General features: G+C 44.7%; 1 protein-coding gene across 1 annotated transcript in view; it reads left to right on the plus strand.

Annotated features, from left to right (window-relative positions):
* LOXHD1 (lipoxygenase homology PLAT domains 1) overlaps positions 1 to 19,229 on the plus strand; it is a 442,934-nt gene that overhangs the window by 134,475 nt on the left and 289,230 nt on the right. Inside the window, exons 9-11 of the mRNA XM_073680470.1 lie at positions 4,130 to 4,210; positions 6,421 to 6,605; positions 7,643 to 7,741. Of these exons, the coding sequence (XP_073536571.1) occupies positions 4,130 to 4,210; positions 6,421 to 6,605; positions 7,643 to 7,741 (365 nt within the window). The remainder of the gene's footprint in view (positions 1 to 4,129; positions 4,211 to 6,420; positions 6,606 to 7,642; positions 7,742 to 19,229) is intronic.

The raw sequence follows: 19,229 nt of genomic DNA on the forward strand, positions 1-19,229 counted from the left end.
TTCAGCTTGCGCGTTTTGAGGTCATCTATTGTGTATTTTGATGTTTGTTTAGGATCATTATCCTTTTGTAGAATCATCCTCTTTTCAACTTCAGCTTTTTTACAGATGGTGTTATGTTTGCATCAAGAATTTGTTGAAATTTCATTGAATCCATTCTCTCTACCCATGAAATGTTCCCCATGTCATTGGCTGCAACACAATCCCAAAGCATGATTGATCCACCCCCATGCTTAATGGATGGCGAGAAGTTCTTTTCCTGAAATTCTGTGCCCTTTTTTCTCCACACATACCTTTGATCATTGTGGCCAAAGAGATCTATTTTATCCTCATTGGTCCACAGGACTTGTTTCCAAAATGCATCAGGCTTGTTTAGATGTTTTTTTTCATACTTCTTACGCTGAATTTTATAGTGAGGACGCAGGAGAGGATTTCTTCTGATGACTCTTCCATGATGGCCATATTTGTGCAGGTGTCCCTGAACAGTAGAACAATGTACCACAACTCCAGAGTCTGCTAAATGTTTCTGAAGGTCTTTTGCAGTCAAGCAGAGTTCTGATTTGCCTCTCTAGCAATCCTACAAGCAGCTCTCACTGAAATTTTGCTTGGTCTTCCAGACCTTATCTTGACCTCCTCTGTTTCTGTTAACTCCCATTTCTTAATTACATTTCAAACTGAGGAAAGGGCAACTTGAAAACGCTTTGCTATCTTCTTATAGCGTTCCCCTGCTTTGTGGGCTGCCACCATTTTCATTTTCGGAGTGTTAGGCAGCTGCTTAGAAGAACCCATGGCTGCTGTTTTTTGGCACAAGGTTAGAGGAGTCTCGCTTTTTATAAAGCTGGGAAATTTGCATCACTTGGCCTTTCCTAACGATGGTAGTCAACAAGCCATAACCCTAACAGGCTAATTAAGGTCTGAAACCTTGGTCAAATTTATCTGAGCACACAAATCTCCAAGGGTGCCCAAACTTTTCCATTTTGTAATTTTTAAAATGTAAAAATGACCTGAGTACTTGGGATTATTTTGACCTTCAGGTGCTAGAGAGACAAGGGCAATATATAACCCCACCATTCTCTGGTTATCTGATTAATCAGCTTTCTTAATTAAATTTAGATGGAGAATCTTCTCACCCCCTGAAAACAAGCTCAGTCCTCAGCGCCCAGCTGCCAGGAGGAGTTTGTCGATTTCCCTGGTAGTCAAATACATGACAATTTCTATTGTAGCTTTACTGTGTATTACAGGTGATACAGAGTTTGTCTCTGCGGCCGTCCATCCTTCACTTCACTACTTGGAGGAGCCGCTGCAGAGCAAATGTCCAGGACTTAATTAAAAAAAAAAGAAAAATATTATATATGTATATATATATATATATATATATATATATATATAGATATATATATATATAGATAGATATTTATTTTATTTTTTTTTAATTATCATGTATTTTAAAAAAAAACATTGCATTTCATAATTTTGCCATATAAGTAAAATACAGAACTTTTTATGAATTCTAGATTTATTTTTATAGCCGTTTATATCATTTTCTACACACAAATGCCATTCTACAAGCCGGTATATAAGTGAATATCGACGGAGGTGGTGATCCTTAAAATGTCCCTATGACAACACTGAACTACCAGAACACATTTCATGCACACTAATGGAATTTTTTTTCTTTTTAATGCTTCACTTCAGTCTCCGATGAACTGTTATAGGAAATTCTTGTTGGTTTAATTAATTAATTAATATTTCAGTTCTTATGGCAAAATTATTGAGGCATATGATTTTTTTTTTATGCTTTTTCCTAATATAAAGTTGATTATTGAAAATGTATTTGTAGCTGACTTGATCAGAGTATTGAGTACTGCGGAAATTTTTTTTTTCATTTACATGAACCTTGTTTTATTAGTAATAATTAACCCCAATTTAACACCTCCTACCATTTACAAATTGTTGAAATTACATCTGCAGAGCCAAGGGGGCATTAAATAATAATAACAAAAAAATAAAATAAAATATAAAAAGGCATCCGCTGCTCTTTTTACTTTATATGATTAAGCTCATCATCCTGGAATAGTCGGCGCCGCTGCCTGCTGCCCCCTATCGTGCTGTGATCTGGGACAGGATGCCCTCTGCTGGTAGGCATAACTAATTACACACATGTATATAATATATCACAACATCACAACAAATTATTCCACCCCTTAGTCAGGTGTTACGCCCACATGTTACTAAAAGATACTGATGTTATTTAGTTTGCACTGTATTAAAGGATCAGACATTGATTTATAGTGCTGCTATGTCTATTAGGTGGCATTAGGGAGATTTCTTCTCTTGCTCTGGATGGAAGCTAAATTGAATACACAATTGGTCTTCTTAAAGGGTTATTTCCATCTTCCTAAGTGTATAGTTCTTGGAAAAACAAGCACTTTTGCAATTTACTGCTTATTAAAATTTGCAGCCGTTCTTGAGATATTAACACTTTTCATTTGTTTACAATTCATTGCCTAGGAGACCGACCACCGCTGCTGTCTAGCTTTTAAGCAATGCCCTGAAGCTGGCTGGGATTAGAAGGTAACGGCGCTCCAGTGATCCCAGTTAGCTTTAAAACAGTGCTTACAAGCTCAATAGTAAAGAACTGGTAAGCACTGTGCATGTTCTGCTTTCTAGCAGCGGTGGTCGGTCTCCAAGGCAACAAACTGTAAACAACCAAAAAGTGTTATTATCTTTAGAACGGCTGAAAATTTCAACAAGCAGTAAATTGCAAAATTGCTTGTATTTACAAGATCTATCCGACAATACCCATTTATGATTTCTCCCCAATGCTATTCTGGCACCTTTAATAGAGTGAGGTCACCATTTATCTCCTATGCCTCCACTCCATTCAATACAAGAATGTTATTCAATAAAAAAAAATACCTGCAGTACTTCTATACAAACCCATGGGGAAAATGTATGAAAATTGGGTGCAGAGTACAGAGTGCTGTGATCAGTAGCAGCCTGAATGATATGTCCATGTGGCTGCTGTAAAGCAAACCTTTAATGGCAGCTTTGGTTAGATGTCTGAATCCTAAATATAAAATGTAATTAAAAATAATTCACAATAAGAAAATAAAACAATATGTTTCACTATCTGGTTTTACTGTCTAGCCTACTTCTTAGACAATGTTCCAAATCCCCTGCATGGACGGTTTAATAATAAAATTCTGCCAGCCAGCAACCACCACTAGAGGGAGCTTAATGCATACTGTTAACTTTGAGCTTTGTCTATGCAAAGTATGTAATGGCTCCCTCTAGTGGTGGCTCCAGGTAGCAAGAATATTAAAGGATTGTTCCTAGAATTAAAAGTTAGCTTGTTTTTTTCCATTAGTCCCATAGAGGAGGTTGAGCATGCGCACCTCCCATTGTTGGAATCCATGGGGGTCAGATCCCACGCGATCAGTAATATAACCCCTATCTTTTTTATTCTGGAAATAACCCTTTTTATTTAAAGGTGTTTTCTGTTACTTTTAATGAAAACTCATCCTTTGTATTAGGGGGGCGACACCCGTCACCCCCATCAATGAGCAGTTATCAGCACAGGGAGGATGACCAGATGTAAATGGTATAAGCTCCGTACATAATTTAGTGGCCTTTTCCCAGGTACTTAAGACCAGTTCCTACTGAAAATGGACAATCCCTTTAAGCCATCATTTTTTGTAGCACATTGGCCAATGCGTAGAATCAGCTAAATTTGGCTCCTGAGTCACAGTACATATTCGGCATACATTACTCTGCACCGGATTTTATCTACTTCCGCCATGTATATACAGTAATGAACCTCTCCTGCTCTTACAGAGAGGATTCTAGGGCTTCGTCCGTCCTGGAATTCTCACCCACTTTTTACAGGTGTTTCGTGCACAAGAAACACATTTGGAAGCAATGTATAACTTGCTGATCAGCGTGGCCTCCATGACAATAATGACATTTCTTCCAAAGATCCTGACCTGCATACTTTTCCTCCTCTGCGGTGGCATGTACCTGACTAGTGGGCTCTGCACCCACCAAGTGTTTTCTCATTTGATAACTGGGTTTTGCATTACCTTTGTGCATATTTCATGGTACGTACCTGACTGATGTGTGTGCATTATAGGAGCCGAACAGCTTTTGAGAGGACGAAAACGGACGTCTTCAGAGTAAAAACGAATAATGTTGGACCACTCAAAAAAATAAGGTAAAGGCACTTAAACGAAAGTGTAATGCATTTTATTTGCAGTACCCATCAATAACCTGTAGATGGTGATATACATCCTCATAGCATCCAGAAGTTTGTGGATCAATACGTTTACATGTGCTGTAGCGGTAGCCAATACACAGCTTGATTGGATTTTTTCTTAAATCAATACTGCCTCTTTGTAAAATAAAATTGCAAAAGAAAGTAAGCAGATACGTGTAGTTTAAAAAATAACTTTTAAAACGTAGCTAAACCATTGATATCGTTTTTTAAATATTTTTTTTTGTCCGCTTAACTGCTAGCAAATATTTGAGGTCCGGGTCCTGAGACCCCCACCGATTGCTCAAAAAATCCTTTGAGGTGGGCAGTTCAGGAGACAGGTGCACCCACCTGGAGCGGAGTACAAATACAATAGAAAACAAAGGCTTTCTATTAAGATAGATCACTACTTTATGGATATAAGACTATCCCATGTGGCGCACAGTAGATCTGTGCCCCGCCCATGAGTAACAGTAATCATGTCATTTACAAGCCAAATCTTTAAACTTTAAATATTTAATTTTTAAATATTAACTTAAAAAACAACAAACTAATGAATAGATTGTCACAGCACTGTTGCAGGATATCCGGGGGCCAGGGGCTCCTTCCCTATCCCTAAAGCTAAGGGCACCCTAGTCTATCCCTGCTCCCCGGATTACTTCTGATGGTGAAGACGCCAAGGCCACATGCCTTGCTGAGCTCCTAAATCAGCCCTTATCTGTCCCCTCCCCCACCCAGGGAAGTAGGGAGTAGTTGTATATAAGAATACATAAACCAGACTAACTAGAGAAGATGTACAGGGATAAATGAAAATACAAATCATACAAATATGCACTCAAAAACAATAGAGTGGAACACCGGGAAGAATATGAAGGAAAAACCAAATAGGAGAGGATGAGGATGTGCACACAGACAAATCACCAAGCAAGTCTTCTGAACAACACTCCAAACGCCTCCTCAAACAACCAACACCTCCAACTCCAGAACCTGGCAGTATGAACTAACACTGGCAATCTCTAAGTGCCAGAGGCGAGCATATAGAGCAGATGGGAGTGGCAAACACTGAACAGCTGAGACCAACAAAGCAGGAAAGCTCCAGGAGCTTCAACTGATTAACAGATTAACCCCTGCACAACCAGAAAGGAGAAAACCTCCACTGTTTAATATGATGCTGAAGTGCCTCTAACCAGTGCAGGAGTGCGTGAAACCAGACACTGCGGTCTTTTGGTCCCTGTCTGTCGCGTTATACTCATGACATAGACATTGTAAAACTGTCATGCAAGGTAAGGGAAAGTTTAAATGCAACACAAAGGGAAGAGGGAGAGGAAGCCCAAACATTAGGGGAAGGTGGAGTGGAGACCCCTAGGCAGATCTAATATCACCCTGTCGTCCCTATCGTCTCTATATAGGTTCCACACCTATCGCCGAGCTGGAACCTAAGCCCTGAATGTCCCTAGAGCTTGGGAGGGGACAGGGTGAGCACTAGTCAAGCCCTACTACAATCTAAAGATAACAAGGTAGACAAACAAAGGGGATACACTTAGCTTGAGCAGACACCAGAGACATAACGCCAACTGTCCTCCAAGGGCACCAGAGAAGAAACAAGCCGACTGCTAGTGCTCCAAGCCTACACACAGGTACATAGAAATATCACCGGCGACTCTCTGGAGAAACTGAGACTATTTAACTACCCAGCAAGGGGGGGAGCAATCAGCAGCAGAAGGTGGAGGTCGCTGCTGGGTCCTAAAGGAAGAAGGATAAAACTATACTACAGAGATGAGGAAATCAAGAAGGCGTCTGCAATGCCAAGTGCAGTGACCTTCTACAGCGGGTCTATTGCGACTTTCTGTCACACCCGTGACAAGAACACAGGGTTCATCTCATTCATTATTTGGGATTTTTTGTGACTCTTTGTCCAATATCTATTTTCATGGTTTAACTATTAAACTGAGGGTCTCCTTGTGATTCTGTTATGGGAAAAGTGTATTATGACGCTGTATAGGCCCTGACAAAAATGTCAGCTCATATATATTGTCATCATAGCCCACTAATGTTTTTGTTTTTGGTAGCGTTTTACTTTACATTGTTTTTACCAGCTCCACGTTTATAATGATTATTGATCTGTGAGAGATATTCCAACCCTTAGACCTTCCATTTTTTTTCTTTACTAGAATTGAGCACGACAACACAGGGATGAATGCAGGATGGTACCTTGATCGTGTGATCGTCACTGACATGAACAGGCCCCATTTACGATTCTACTTCGCATGTAACAACTGGCTGAGCAAGGAGGATGGCGATGGGCTGTATGTCAGGGATCTGCTGGGAAGCCTCAACCCCATGGACGTGCCCAAAGGTATGTGCTCTGATCATCAGCACCTCATAAATCCCTAAATTGTCAAAATCATATATTTTTCCATATAAATTAAGTTTCATTACCATTGCAGTCCACTTCTTGGGTCAGCCCTCCAAAGACCCATCTGATGGCAGGTATGCCTCTCTAAACCATTGAAGCTGATCATGTAATTACTATGGGACATGAGAGGGATTCTAACTTAAATTTTATCATTTAGTTTTGCAATTGAGTGAAAAAGAACAAAAGATTTGGAGCTCTGCTTGTGCAAAGTAGAGCCACAACCCTGGTAAAGAGGTTAGAAAAATTAAATAAATAACTCTTATTTTAAAAAAGGGCTCCTCGGGGTTGGGGCCTATTCAGAATTTTCCTCTGAACCCAGCAATGGTACTCCAAGTTATTCCTCAGACTGTATCTTTAAAAAAAAATGACCTCTAAATAGATAAAATACAGTCAGTTAAAATAATAGTAATAAAAAATTAAACAAATAAATTATTAATTATTATAAATAAATTATATTTAGTCCACAGGGAAGTAAAAAATGGTTGGTGTTGTTTGAACAAACTTTGGTAAAAACAATAGAATAAGTGAATATAAAAAACTTTGCTATATATCATATTGGGGAAAAAAAATTCTATCTCCACTTATGAGCCACTTTTCTAGCTCACCCTAGCTTCTTGACCAACAACAGCTAAAATACTGCTTTCTAGTAAGTGTTTTATTTCACAGGTACATGCCCAGAATGTTGCTGCTTCTGAAAACGTGCTCCAAAGAGACAGGAGAGCAGGAATCCCTTACGGCTGACTGCTGCGTATGAGAGATATCATAGCAACTAGTCTCCACCCACTAGCTGAGAGACGACAGAAAATTTGAGATATTACCTGCATAGGGGAAAGCTTGTTAAAGATGCCAGATATAAGGCATATAATGGCCGGAAATTGTGTTTTCCCCCATATACTGTACAGTGACACATGACATAATATAAAGTCTTTTGGGTACAATTTAATCACTTTTATCTCCATGTCCTGTTCTTTTTGCAGTGAATAAATATATTGCCCGTGTGTTTACTGGCTCCGCCAATGGCAGCGGAACAGATGCTGATGTGTTCCTGAATATTTTTGGTGAAAAGGGAGACACAGGTACGGTAAATTATAAGTTTTTGACATTAGTTGGTGTAACTTTATACATTTTATTCAAGATATATTCAACATATAGTGTAACATGAGTCTGGCCAGCTCCGTGTGCAGTCCCATGCATCGTGGCTCTTTAGCATCTCCAGTGTGGGAGCTGCTTCCACCCATAGGCAATGGAAAGAAGTGACAGATAAAGGTGGATAAATTCTGCAGTTCTTCAAACTGTATCTCCACCTTGTTATTTTAAATAGATACTTTCTTCTTGAACATTGTAGTAATTTAGTAAATACATTCCAATACTTTTCTTGCACGAGTTCTGACAGCCGGCATTATTCTCCGGAGACCAATTTATTTACCTTTGTGCTTGTTGTTATTGAGATCAGTCAGGAACATCCCTGACCACATAGCTGAGAGTCCATATTGACTTTTAGGATTCCTACTTCCTATAAGTGGCGTTAGAGTTCTAGTCCTTCCTCTCTGAAAAGACAATTTGCATAGTTCAGAAGAAAAGCCACCTCAGCTACACGGGACCAAGTGTTCAGACACAGCTCAATACCAAATAATCAGCTCAATAAGAGAATAATACAGGATGTAACTCAGGATCAGCACAGGATCAGTGATGTAATGTATGTACACAGTGACTGCACCAGCAGAATAGTGAGTGCAGCTCTGGGGTATAATACAGGATGTAACTCAGGATCAGTACAGGATCAGTTATGTAATGTATGTACACAGTGACTGCACCAGCAGAATAGTGAGTGCAGCTCTGGAGTATAATACAGGATGTAACTCAGGATCAGTACAGGATCAGTAATGTAATGTATGTACACAGTGACTGCACCAGCAGAATAGTGAGTGCAGCTCTGGAGTATAATACAGGATGTAACTCAGGATCAGCACAGGATAAGTAATGTAATGTATGTACACAGTGACTGCACCAACAGAATAGTGAGTGCAGCTCTGGAGTATAATACAGGATGTAACTCAGGATCAGTACAGGATCAGTAATGTAATATATGTACACAGTGACTGCACCAGCAGAATAGTGAGTGCAGCTCTGGAGTATAATACAGGATGTAACTCAGGATCAGCATAGGATAAGTAATGTAATGTATGTACACAGTGACTGCACCAGCAGAATAATGAGTGCAGCTCTGGAGTATAATACAGGATGTAACTCAGGATCAGTAATGTAATGTATGTACACAGTGACCGCACCAGCAGAATAGTGAGTGCAGCTCTGGAGTATAATACAGGATGTAACTCCGGATCAGTACAGGATCAGTAATGTAATGTATGTACACAGTGACTGCACCAACAGAATAGTGAGTGCAGCTCTGGAGTATAATACAGGATGTAACTCAGGATCAGTAATGTAATGTATGTACACAGTGACTGCACCAACAGAATAGTGAGTGCAGCTCTGGAGTATAATACAGGATGTAACTCAGGATCAGCACAGGATAAGTAATGTAATGTATGTACACAGTGACTGCACCAGCAGAATAGTGAGTGCAGCTCTGGAGTATAATACAGGATGTAACTCAGGATCAGTAATGTAATGTATGTACACAGTGACCGCACCAGCAGAATAGTGAGTGCAGCTCTGGAGTATAATACAGGATGTAACTCCGGATCAGTACAGGATCAGTAATGTAATGTATGTACACAGTGACTGCACCAACAGAATAGTGAGTGCAGCTCTGGAGTATAATACAGGATGTAACTCAGGATCAGTAATGTAATGTATGTACACAGTGACTGCACCAACAGAATAGTGAGTGCAGCTCTGGAGTATAATACAGGATGTAACTCAGGATCAGCACAGGATAAGTAATGTAATGTATGTACACAGTGACTGCACCAGCAGAATAGTGAGTGCAGCTCTGGAGTATAATACAGGATGTAACTCAGGATCAGTAATGTAATGTATGTACACAGTGACCGCACCAGCAGAATAGTGAGTGCAGCTCTGGAGTATAATACAGGATGTAACTCAGGATCAGTACAGGATCAGTAATGTAATGTATGTATACAGTGACTGCACCAGCAGAATAGTGAGTGCAGCTCTGGAGTATAATACAGGATGTAACTCAGGATCAGTACAGGATCAGTAATGTAATGTATGTACACAGTGACTGCACCAGCAGAATAGTGAGTGCAGCTCTGGAGTATAATACAGGATGTAACTCAAGATCAGTACAGGATAAGTAATGTAATGTATGTACACAGTGACTGCACCAGCAGAATAGTGAGTGCAGCTCTGGAGTATAATACAGGATGTAACTCAGGATCAGCACAGGATAAGTAATGTAATGTATGTACACAGTGACTGCACCAACAGAATAGTGAGTGCAGCTCTGGAGTATAATACAGGATGTAACTCAGGATCAGTACAGGATCAGTAATGTAATATATGTACACAGTGACTGCACCAGCAGAATAGTGAGTGCAGCTCTGGAGTATAATACAGGATGTAACTCAGGATCAGCATAGGATAAGTAATGTAATGTATGTACACAGTGACTGCACCAGCAGAATAATGAGTGCAGCTCTGGAGTATAATACAGGATGTAACTCAGGATCAGTAATGTAATGTATGTACACAGTGACCGCACCAGCAGAATAGTGAGTGCAGCTCTGGAGTATAATACAGGATGTAACTCAGGATCAGTAATGTAATGTATGTACACAGTGACTGCACCAACAGAATAGTGAGTGCAGCTCTGGAGTATAATACAGGATGTAACTCAGGATCAGCACAGGATAAGTAATGTAATGTATGTACACAGTGACTGCACCAGCAGAATAGTGAGTGCAGCTCTGGAGTATAATACAGGATGTAACTCAGGATCAGTAATGTAATGTATGTACACAGTGACCGCACCAGCAGAATAGTGAGTGCAGCTCTGGAGTATAATACAGGATGTAACTCAGGATCAGTACAGGATCAGTAATGTAATGTATGTATACAGTGACTGCACCAGCAGAATAGTGAGTGCAGCTCTGGAGTATAATACAGGATGTAACTCAGGATCAGTACAGGATCAGTAATGTAATGTATGTACACAGTGACTGCACCAGCAGAATAGTGAGTGCAGCTCTGGAGTATAATACAGGATGTAACTCAAGATCAGTACAGGATAAGTAATGTAATGTATGTACACAGTGACTGCACCAGCAGAATAGTGAGTGCAGCTCTGGAGTATAATACAGGATGTAACTCAGGATCAGTACAGGATAAGTAATGTAATGTATGTACACAGTGACTGCACCAGCAGAATAGTGAGTGCAGCTCTGGAGTATAATACAGGATGTAACTCAGGATCAGTACAGGATCAGTAATGTAATGTATGTACACAGTGACCGCACCAGCAGAATAGTGAGTGCAGCTCTGGAGTATAATACAGGATGTAACACAGGATCAGTACAGGATCAGTAATGTAATGTATGTACACAGTGACTACACCAGCAGAATAGTGAGTGCAGCTCTGGAGTATAATACAGGATGTAACTCAGGATCAGTACAGGATAAGTAATGTGATGTATTGTAGGGGTTTTACTCACTTGGGTGCGACGGGAGGAAAACAGGAGGCTTGTTCCTTTAAAAGTTCATGTAGGTTTATTAAATCATAAACCCAGAAGCCAAAGAAAAAAGCAAACAGCCTTTAGATCAGGCAAACAAAGTAAAATGTCCTTAGCAGGTCTCTGCTCAGCCAGGCCTGTGTGGCACACAGGCTGGGGTAGCCTCCAGTATCCTGGCTCGATCTGGAGACAAACATACACAGGAGGCCTTCACCCTCCAAACACACAGACCATGTGCCAAACAACAGCCTCTATTTTATAGGTTGTTAACCACACCCAGAGGTGAGGTATGTGGGTAACTAGACCCGCCCATCTCGCTAAATTACCCGTAACCCGGTCCCAAGTGCACCAAACGATCCTCTTAGTGCTTACATGCAGTAGAAAAACACTCTGGGTTACATCACAGAGGCCAGCCATCTCTGTGACACATACCTCCCATCGACTATGCATCCATTAGCCACCTTACATACCTCCCCCTTTGCCTAAAGTTGTTGGGCTTGGCATTTTCTACTACCAGGCAAGGGATTCTCGAGAGGGCATCGGAATTATCATGTAGCGTCCCTGCTCTATGCTCTACATGGAAGTTGAAATCTTGTAGGGCTAAGATCCAGCGGGTGACCCTAGCATTTTTACCCTTTGTTTCCCTTATCCATCTAAGTGGGACATGGTTGGATGCCAATCTAAATTTACGTCGTACCAGATAGTACCGTAATGTGTCCACCGCCCACTTTATGGCCAAGCACTCCTACTCTATGACCGAATAATTCCTCTCACATGAGGACAGCTTCCTACTCAGGTAGAGAACAGGGTGCTCCTCCCCATGTATCTCCTGGGAAAGGACTGCTCCTAAACCGTCATCTGCGTCATCCGTTTGGAGTATAAACTCTTTCTTAAAGTCGGGGGCCACCAGGACCGGTTGCTTACACAGAGCCCCTTTCATTTTTTGAAAGGCCGTCTCTGTCTCTTCAGACCATTTGGCCATTGCCGATTTTGTCCCCTTAAAGAGGTTAGTGAGGGGTGCGGCAATCATGGAAAAGTTTGGGATGAATCTCCTGTAGTATCCCACGATCCCCAGGAAGGCTTTATCTTGTTTTTTTGACAGCGGTCTCGGCCAGGTTTGGATTGCCTCCACTTTACTAATTTTAGGTTTCATCTCGTCTCTACCCACTACATATCCCAGGTATTTGGCTTCTTCTTTCCCCATGGCACATTTCTTTGGGTTTATTGAAAACCCCGCCTTCCTTAGAGCATCAAACATCGCCTGGACCTTTTCCAGATGACTCTCCCACTCCGGGCTGAAGATAACAATATCGTCCAGGTATTGCTTATGAGGATTTGATCCATAGCTCTCTGGAAGGTTGCAGGGGCCCCCTGCAGTCCAAACGGCACCTGGACATACTGGAAGCATCTGTCTGGCGTAGAAAACGCAGCCTTCTCCTTGGCTCCCTGTCTCATGGGGATCTGCCAATATCCCTTCGTCAAATCCAAGGTGGTTATGTACCTTGCCGGCCAAAGTCTCTCGATCAGCTCATCAACGTGTGGCATGGGATATGTGTCGAATTTGGAGACCTCATTCAACTTCCGATAATCGTTGCTGAACCTCCATTCACCATCTGGCTTTGGGACCAGGACAATCGGGCTCAACCAACCGCTCTTGGATTCCTCAATGACCCCGTGTTTCAACATACACTCCACCTCCTTGGAGATCACTTCTCATTGGGCCTCCAGAATTTGATAGGGCTTCACGTTTACGCGCACATGTGGCTCCGTCAGAACTTCGTGCTCTATGACCTTTGTTGTTGGCTATTTTTGGGCCTTTGACAGCATCTCCGCTATGGCGACACCTCCAACCTCGCCTTCTGGCTTGCCCAGCAAGCACGGAATTTCAGCCAGCTCTCTGTCTTGCCATGGCTTGATGAGGTTGACATGGTAGATCTGATATGGTTTCCGTCTTCCTGGTTGATGAATATTATAGTTCACATCACCAAGCTTCTCCACCACCTCATACGGCCCTTGCCATTTGGCCAAGAACTTGCTCTCCACAGTAGGAATTAGCACAAGGACTCAGTCTCCCGGATTGTACTGCCTAACTCTGGCTGACCGGTTGTAGACCCTGGCCTGAGCTTCTTGTGCCTGGAGGAGATGTCCTTTTACGATGGGCATCACCTTCGCAATCCTCTGCTGCATCAATGCCACGTGCTCGATGATGCTTCTGTGGGGCATGACTTCGGCTTTCCAGGTTTCCTTGGCTATATCCAGGAGACCTTGTGGATGTCGGCCATACAGAAGTTCGAATGGCGAGAACCCCATAGAGCCTGTGGAGCCTCACGGATGGAGAACAACAGATACAGTCTCAGTCTCTACCGTCCTTTTCTATGGCTTTCCTCAGCATACTCTTCAGCATTTTATTAAACCTTTCCACAAGGTCATCTGTTTGAGGATGGTACACTGAAGTCCTCAACTGGGAAATTTGCAGGACCTTGCATAACTCCCTCATCCCCTTACTCATAAAAGGTGTTCCCTGTTTGGTCAGGATCTCCTTTGGTAAACATGTCCGGGAAAAACATGGACCAATTTGCGGGCTAAACTCTTTGTTTCTCAGGTGAACTGCTTCAGGATAGTGACTCGCCCAGGGGGATGGGGACGACTCGGTACCCGGGCCTTTGCCTGGCCTTGGGGATGTCGCGGTGGTCGGCTCCCGGGCCCGTACCCTGGGGTCAGCTTTTAAAAGGGTGGTTTGGTTTACTAATTCTATGGAAGTTCGTGACACCACCTGTGGTTTCTGGTGAGAATCACCAGTGCTGCGGCAGTCCGCTGAGGCCGGTGATAAGGCAGCTCGATGGTATAGCTCCCCACAGGTGGATCTAGGCCTCGGGGCAGTGTATGGAGAGGGGGGATGCAGGACAGGCGAGACCCAGCCGGGTCAGAGCAAGAACAGGGACGGACACGATAGTCCCTTCAGTACCTTTTACTGGTGGTAATTCAGGCACATCCCGGAGCACTGTAGGGTGAAGGGTGCATATCAGGATCCTCCCCAATGAACGGGTGTAGGGCATCCTGTTTCTTGCCTCTGCGTAGTAAGTTTCTGACCCGCCTGAAGCTAAGCCTAACTTTATCTCTGTCCTGCACCGACTGATGTTGTGGTAGGGCCTTCTCTTGGAGTGCACGCTCCCAGCTTACGGGGCCTATGTGTCTCCTGGCTCTGTTACGTATCAGCTCTCTGGTGATCCTGGGACCTGTAGTTCTCCAGGGATTCCGGTTATGCCTTACTGGGTCGTAGAGATCCCGATAAGCTCGGACCCGGTGTCCGGTATATGTTTCGGGGTGAGCTGGGTAAGCACCTCTGCCCCCACTGCTACTCACTTTCCACTCGCCTTCGGCCACGCTTGGGCCCTCACTAGGCTACTCACACTAACGACAGCTTGCCGCTTTTCACTGATCTTACAGGCGTCGGTACACCTTGGGCTCACTTACTTGAGCTCTTGAGTCTTAGTCTGGATGAGCTCCACTTCAGGCTAGCAACTGCAGGAGCTGGAACAGGCTCTGTCCTCTGAGGTAACTCTTCTCAGACTGTACTGGACTAGACTACTCTAGACTCTGACTGAACTGCCTAGCTCCACCTTCCCTATTTATATCCCTAACGGGCTCCCTCTGCTGGTCTGAGGTGGAAGGTGGAGATGTGTGAATGTTTATGGGAGCCTCTTGTGGAGGATTCCATCAATGCACACTTCTAGGATCTGTGGTACCAAGCGCAGCTGGGCGCCACATTCCCCCCTAGCAAAGCTCAGCACTCCCGGGTTGAAGTACATTTTTAAAACAACAATAGTAAACATAAACAATACAATAACTCTTCCCTTTATGGGAGGTACTTTTCTTAAACGTTGCATAACAACATAAACAAGTACAAAGCGTCCTCAGAATTCAAGTCTCTTGTGGTGAGGTTCCCAGACTGGATGTCCATCTCACAGGGTAGAGTACTTGGTAGTTTGAGGGACCTGTCCCAAACCCTCAACGTAGGCCCTGTGGTGGCTGCAGGGCATGGAGATCCTGCGTTGGACCTCTGGTAGAGTCACTCCCGACAGGTTTTTCTTCTGAGGTCACCTAAAGGGGCACTCCAGGGAGCGCAATTATATACAACTAGATGGTGGCCCGATTCTAACGCATCGGATATTCTAGCATATGTCTCCCGACCCTCCTTTATAATGCCCCATGCAGGAAGTCACATCCCTGGTATATAATACCCCGTGCAGGATGTCACATCCCCCGCATATAATGCCCCATGCAGGAAGTCACATCCCCCGTATATAATACCCCATGCAGGAAGTAACATCCCCCGTATATAATGCCCCATGCAGGATGTCACCTCTCCCCCATATAATGCCCCATGTAGGATGTGACCTCTCCCCCCATATAATGCCCCATGCAGGATGTGACCTCTCCCCCCATATAATGTCCCATGCAGGATGTCACCTCTCCCCCATATAATGCCCAATGCAGGATGTGACCTCTCCCCCCATATAATGCCCCATGCAGGATGTCACCTCTCCCCCATATAATGCCCAATGTAGGATGTCACCTCTCCCCCCCATATAATGCCCTAATGCCCCATGCAGGATGTCACCTCTCCCCCATATAATGCCCCATGTAGGATGTCACCTCTCCCCCCCATATAATGCCCCATGTAGGATGTCACCTCTCCCCCTCATATAATGCCCCATGCAGGAAGTCATATCCCCTGTATATCCATCCCCCCATAGTACCCCATGCAGGTCCCCTATGGCCCCATACAAAAAAAAAAATCCAATACTCACCTCCCTTCTCAGCTGCTTCTCTGGACTCCAGCGTAGCCGGCATGTTGACGCTGTGCGCTGTGACCGGTCAGGAGAGAGCGCGGTGTAAAGACGTCACCGCGCCCTCTGACCTGAGACGTCACAGAGCATCAGCGGAAGACACAGGAGCTGCTGCGGAGGCACGGGGTCCTGATCGAGCGGGGGGGGGGACGGGAGGAGAGGGGAGGGACGGGAGGAGAGGAGTGGGGAGGGGAGAGGAGGGGAGGGGTAAGTATGACGCCAGGTGCCGGGGTCCTGATCGAGCGGGGGGAGGGACGGGAGGAGAGTGGAGGGAAGAGGAGAGGAGGGGAGAGGAGGGGAGAGGAGGGGCGTCACACTTGTCCTCGGGAGATAAGCGGCCGTAGCCGCTGATCTCCTGACGATAGCCGCATGTAGGTCAGCGGCGCCTGCGGTCGGGGGACTTATTCTGCGAGTAGCCGGCTGCATCGCCGCTGACCTCCGTGCCGCACATGAGCCGCTAATGGCCGCCATGTTTTTCAGAAATGCCGCACCGCATCGCACCCGGGATTTCCAGGACAGACAGACAGACGGAAAGACAGACAGACAGACGGATAAGACAATTATATAGTAGATAAATAGTTTTTGGGCTGCACACAGTCCTCAGCCACAGAGTTCTTAGATACCCACAGGGTAATGGAAAACAAATAAGCAAAGTGTCCATATCACTTGAATTGTCCATTCAGGAAAAATACATAAATTAGATGCATATTTAAAGGCTATACACAGTATAATATACAATATACAATACACCATAATACCCCAGGGGTAACTATCTACATTTGTCAGAGTTTTAACTATTCACTATACCTGACAGGGGGTTGACCTCTCGTGCTACGTGTTGATCTGCGTAGTGCGGTGGTCTGTGAGGTATCAGTGTCTGTACTATCAGTTACCCTACCAGTTCTACGTGTGACTAAGTTGGAAAACTGCCTTAACCTCTCTCTGGAACTGGCAAGTCTACCATTGGCTGGGCCTTCCTGCTCTACTCCTGCCGGGGATCCTTCGTCCGGGGATTCTTCTTGAGCTGGCTTTTCTGCGGCACTAGGCTCTTCTGCAGCACTTACGGGTTCAACTTGCTGGGGAGGGTATTCTGGCTGTTGGAAGAAGTGGAGTACTGGGATTATGACTGCTCCTCCAATTTGAGGCCAATCTGCCGGGAAATCTCCTAAATCAGTATGGATTACTGCTTCTTCAGGTTCCTCCTGGATAATGAGAGGCACTTCTTCTTGGGGTTTTAGCAGATCTGGACACAACTTCAGATGGTCCCTAGATACTGTTGCAGTTGTTCTTCCTCCATCTTTGCTGATCAAACACGTCTTCCTGTTATCAAACCTTGAATTCAACACAGTGTAGGGTTCTCTCTCCCACTGGTCATCAAGTTTGTGGTTTCTCTTCTTTCTTTTTAACACTACTTCTCCTGGTGTGAAGGGTTCGGCTGGTGCACTCCTGTTGTAGTGTGCTTCCTGTTTATCCCTCACCCGAGTGAGACTGTCTTCGACACAGGCTTGTATTCTTCTGTACTGCTCCTGTCTGGCTGTGTCCCAGTCTTTAGTGGTCACATCCGCTTCTGGTTCTACTACACCAAGCTCCAGATCCATGGGCAACTTCCCAGGTCTTGCACGCATAAGGTATGTCGGAGTGCAATTGGTGGAACTCACGGGTATGTGGTTGTACAGATCCACTAGGTCAGGTAGTAGGTCTGGCCACTGATTTCTCTCCTCAAGCGGCATGGTCTTTAGCAGGTCGATGATGATGTTATTCATCTTCTCACAGAGACCATTGGTTTGTGGGTGGTACGGTGTAGTTCTTATCTTCTTACACCCGTATAGATGGCAGAACTCCTTGAACAGCTCAGCCTCAAAGGCCGGGCCTTGGTCCGTCAGCACCTGCTCGGGATAACCATGGGATCTACAGAAATATGCTTGGAACGTCTTTGCTGCTGTCTCTGCCGTCAGGTCTTTGACGGGGGCGACCATCAGGAAACGTGAGTAGTGATCCACCATGGTCAGAGCATAAGAGTACCCTGACCTGCTGGGGGACAGCTTGACATGGTCCAGGGCCACGATCTCCAGGGGTCGAGTCGTCTTGATGGGTTGCAGGGGTGCCTTCTGGCTGCTGCAGTCTTTTCTTCTGAGGTCACAGGGTCCACAGTCCCGGCACCACCGCTCAATGGAGCTGCGCATTCCTACCCAGTAGAATCGACACGTCAGCAGGGTCTCTAGCTTTTTCCAGTCAAAGTGCCCCGCCTGATCGTGGTAGGCCTCCAACACCATTTGGATGTCTGTCTTGGGGACCACTATCTGCCATACCATCTCATGGGTTTTTGGATTGACGTACCTCCGGCACAGCTTCTCACGGTAGATAAACAGCCGGCTTCTCTCGTTCCACAGCTGCTTTGCTTGCAGAGACGCTTCTTTTTCCAGGGAGGAACCTTCTTGGGTTATCAGTTCTTTAATACGGCTGACAACCGGGTCACTGTCCTGGGTCTCTTTCCAGCTGTGGTGTGGCAGAGGGTTTAGCGTCTTCCCACGCTGCCTCCTGGAGGCTCGTTGCTCGTGGATCATCCCATTCCGGTGAAAGGCAGGTAGCTCAATCTCTTCCAGGTCATCCACTTCTTCTTCTGTGTCTGACTGGTGAGGCATCCTGGACAGGGCATCGGCGTTGGCATTCTTACGGCCCGCCCAATATTTAATTGTAAATTGGTAATTTGACAGCCGAGCCATCCATCGTTGTTCCAGTGCTCCTAGCTTGGCTGTTTCAAGATGGGTCAAGGGGTTATTGTCAGTGTAGGCAGTGAACTTGCTGGAGGCTAGGTAGTGCTTGAACCTCTCAGTGATGGCCCAGACCAAGGCCAGGAACTCCAACTTAAAGCTGCTGTAGTTCTCTGGGTTCCTCTCGGTCGGGCTGAGCTTCCTGCTTGCGTATGCGATTACCTTCTCTTGGCCATTCTGCTTCTGACTTAGGACATTGCCCAGCCCTTCGTTGCTGGCATCTGTATACAGCAGGAACGGTTGGCTGTAGTCAGGGTGGGCCAGGATCTCGTCGCCTGTCAGGAACTC

This window comes from Phyllobates terribilis, unplaced genomic scaffold, assembly GCF_046119375.1.
Source record: "Phyllobates terribilis strain yellow unplaced genomic scaffold, ASM4611937v1 Scaffold_1__5_contigs__length_1240528914, whole genome shotgun sequence".
Classification (NCBI taxonomy): domain Eukaryota; kingdom Metazoa; phylum Chordata; class Amphibia; order Anura; family Dendrobatidae; genus Phyllobates; species Phyllobates terribilis.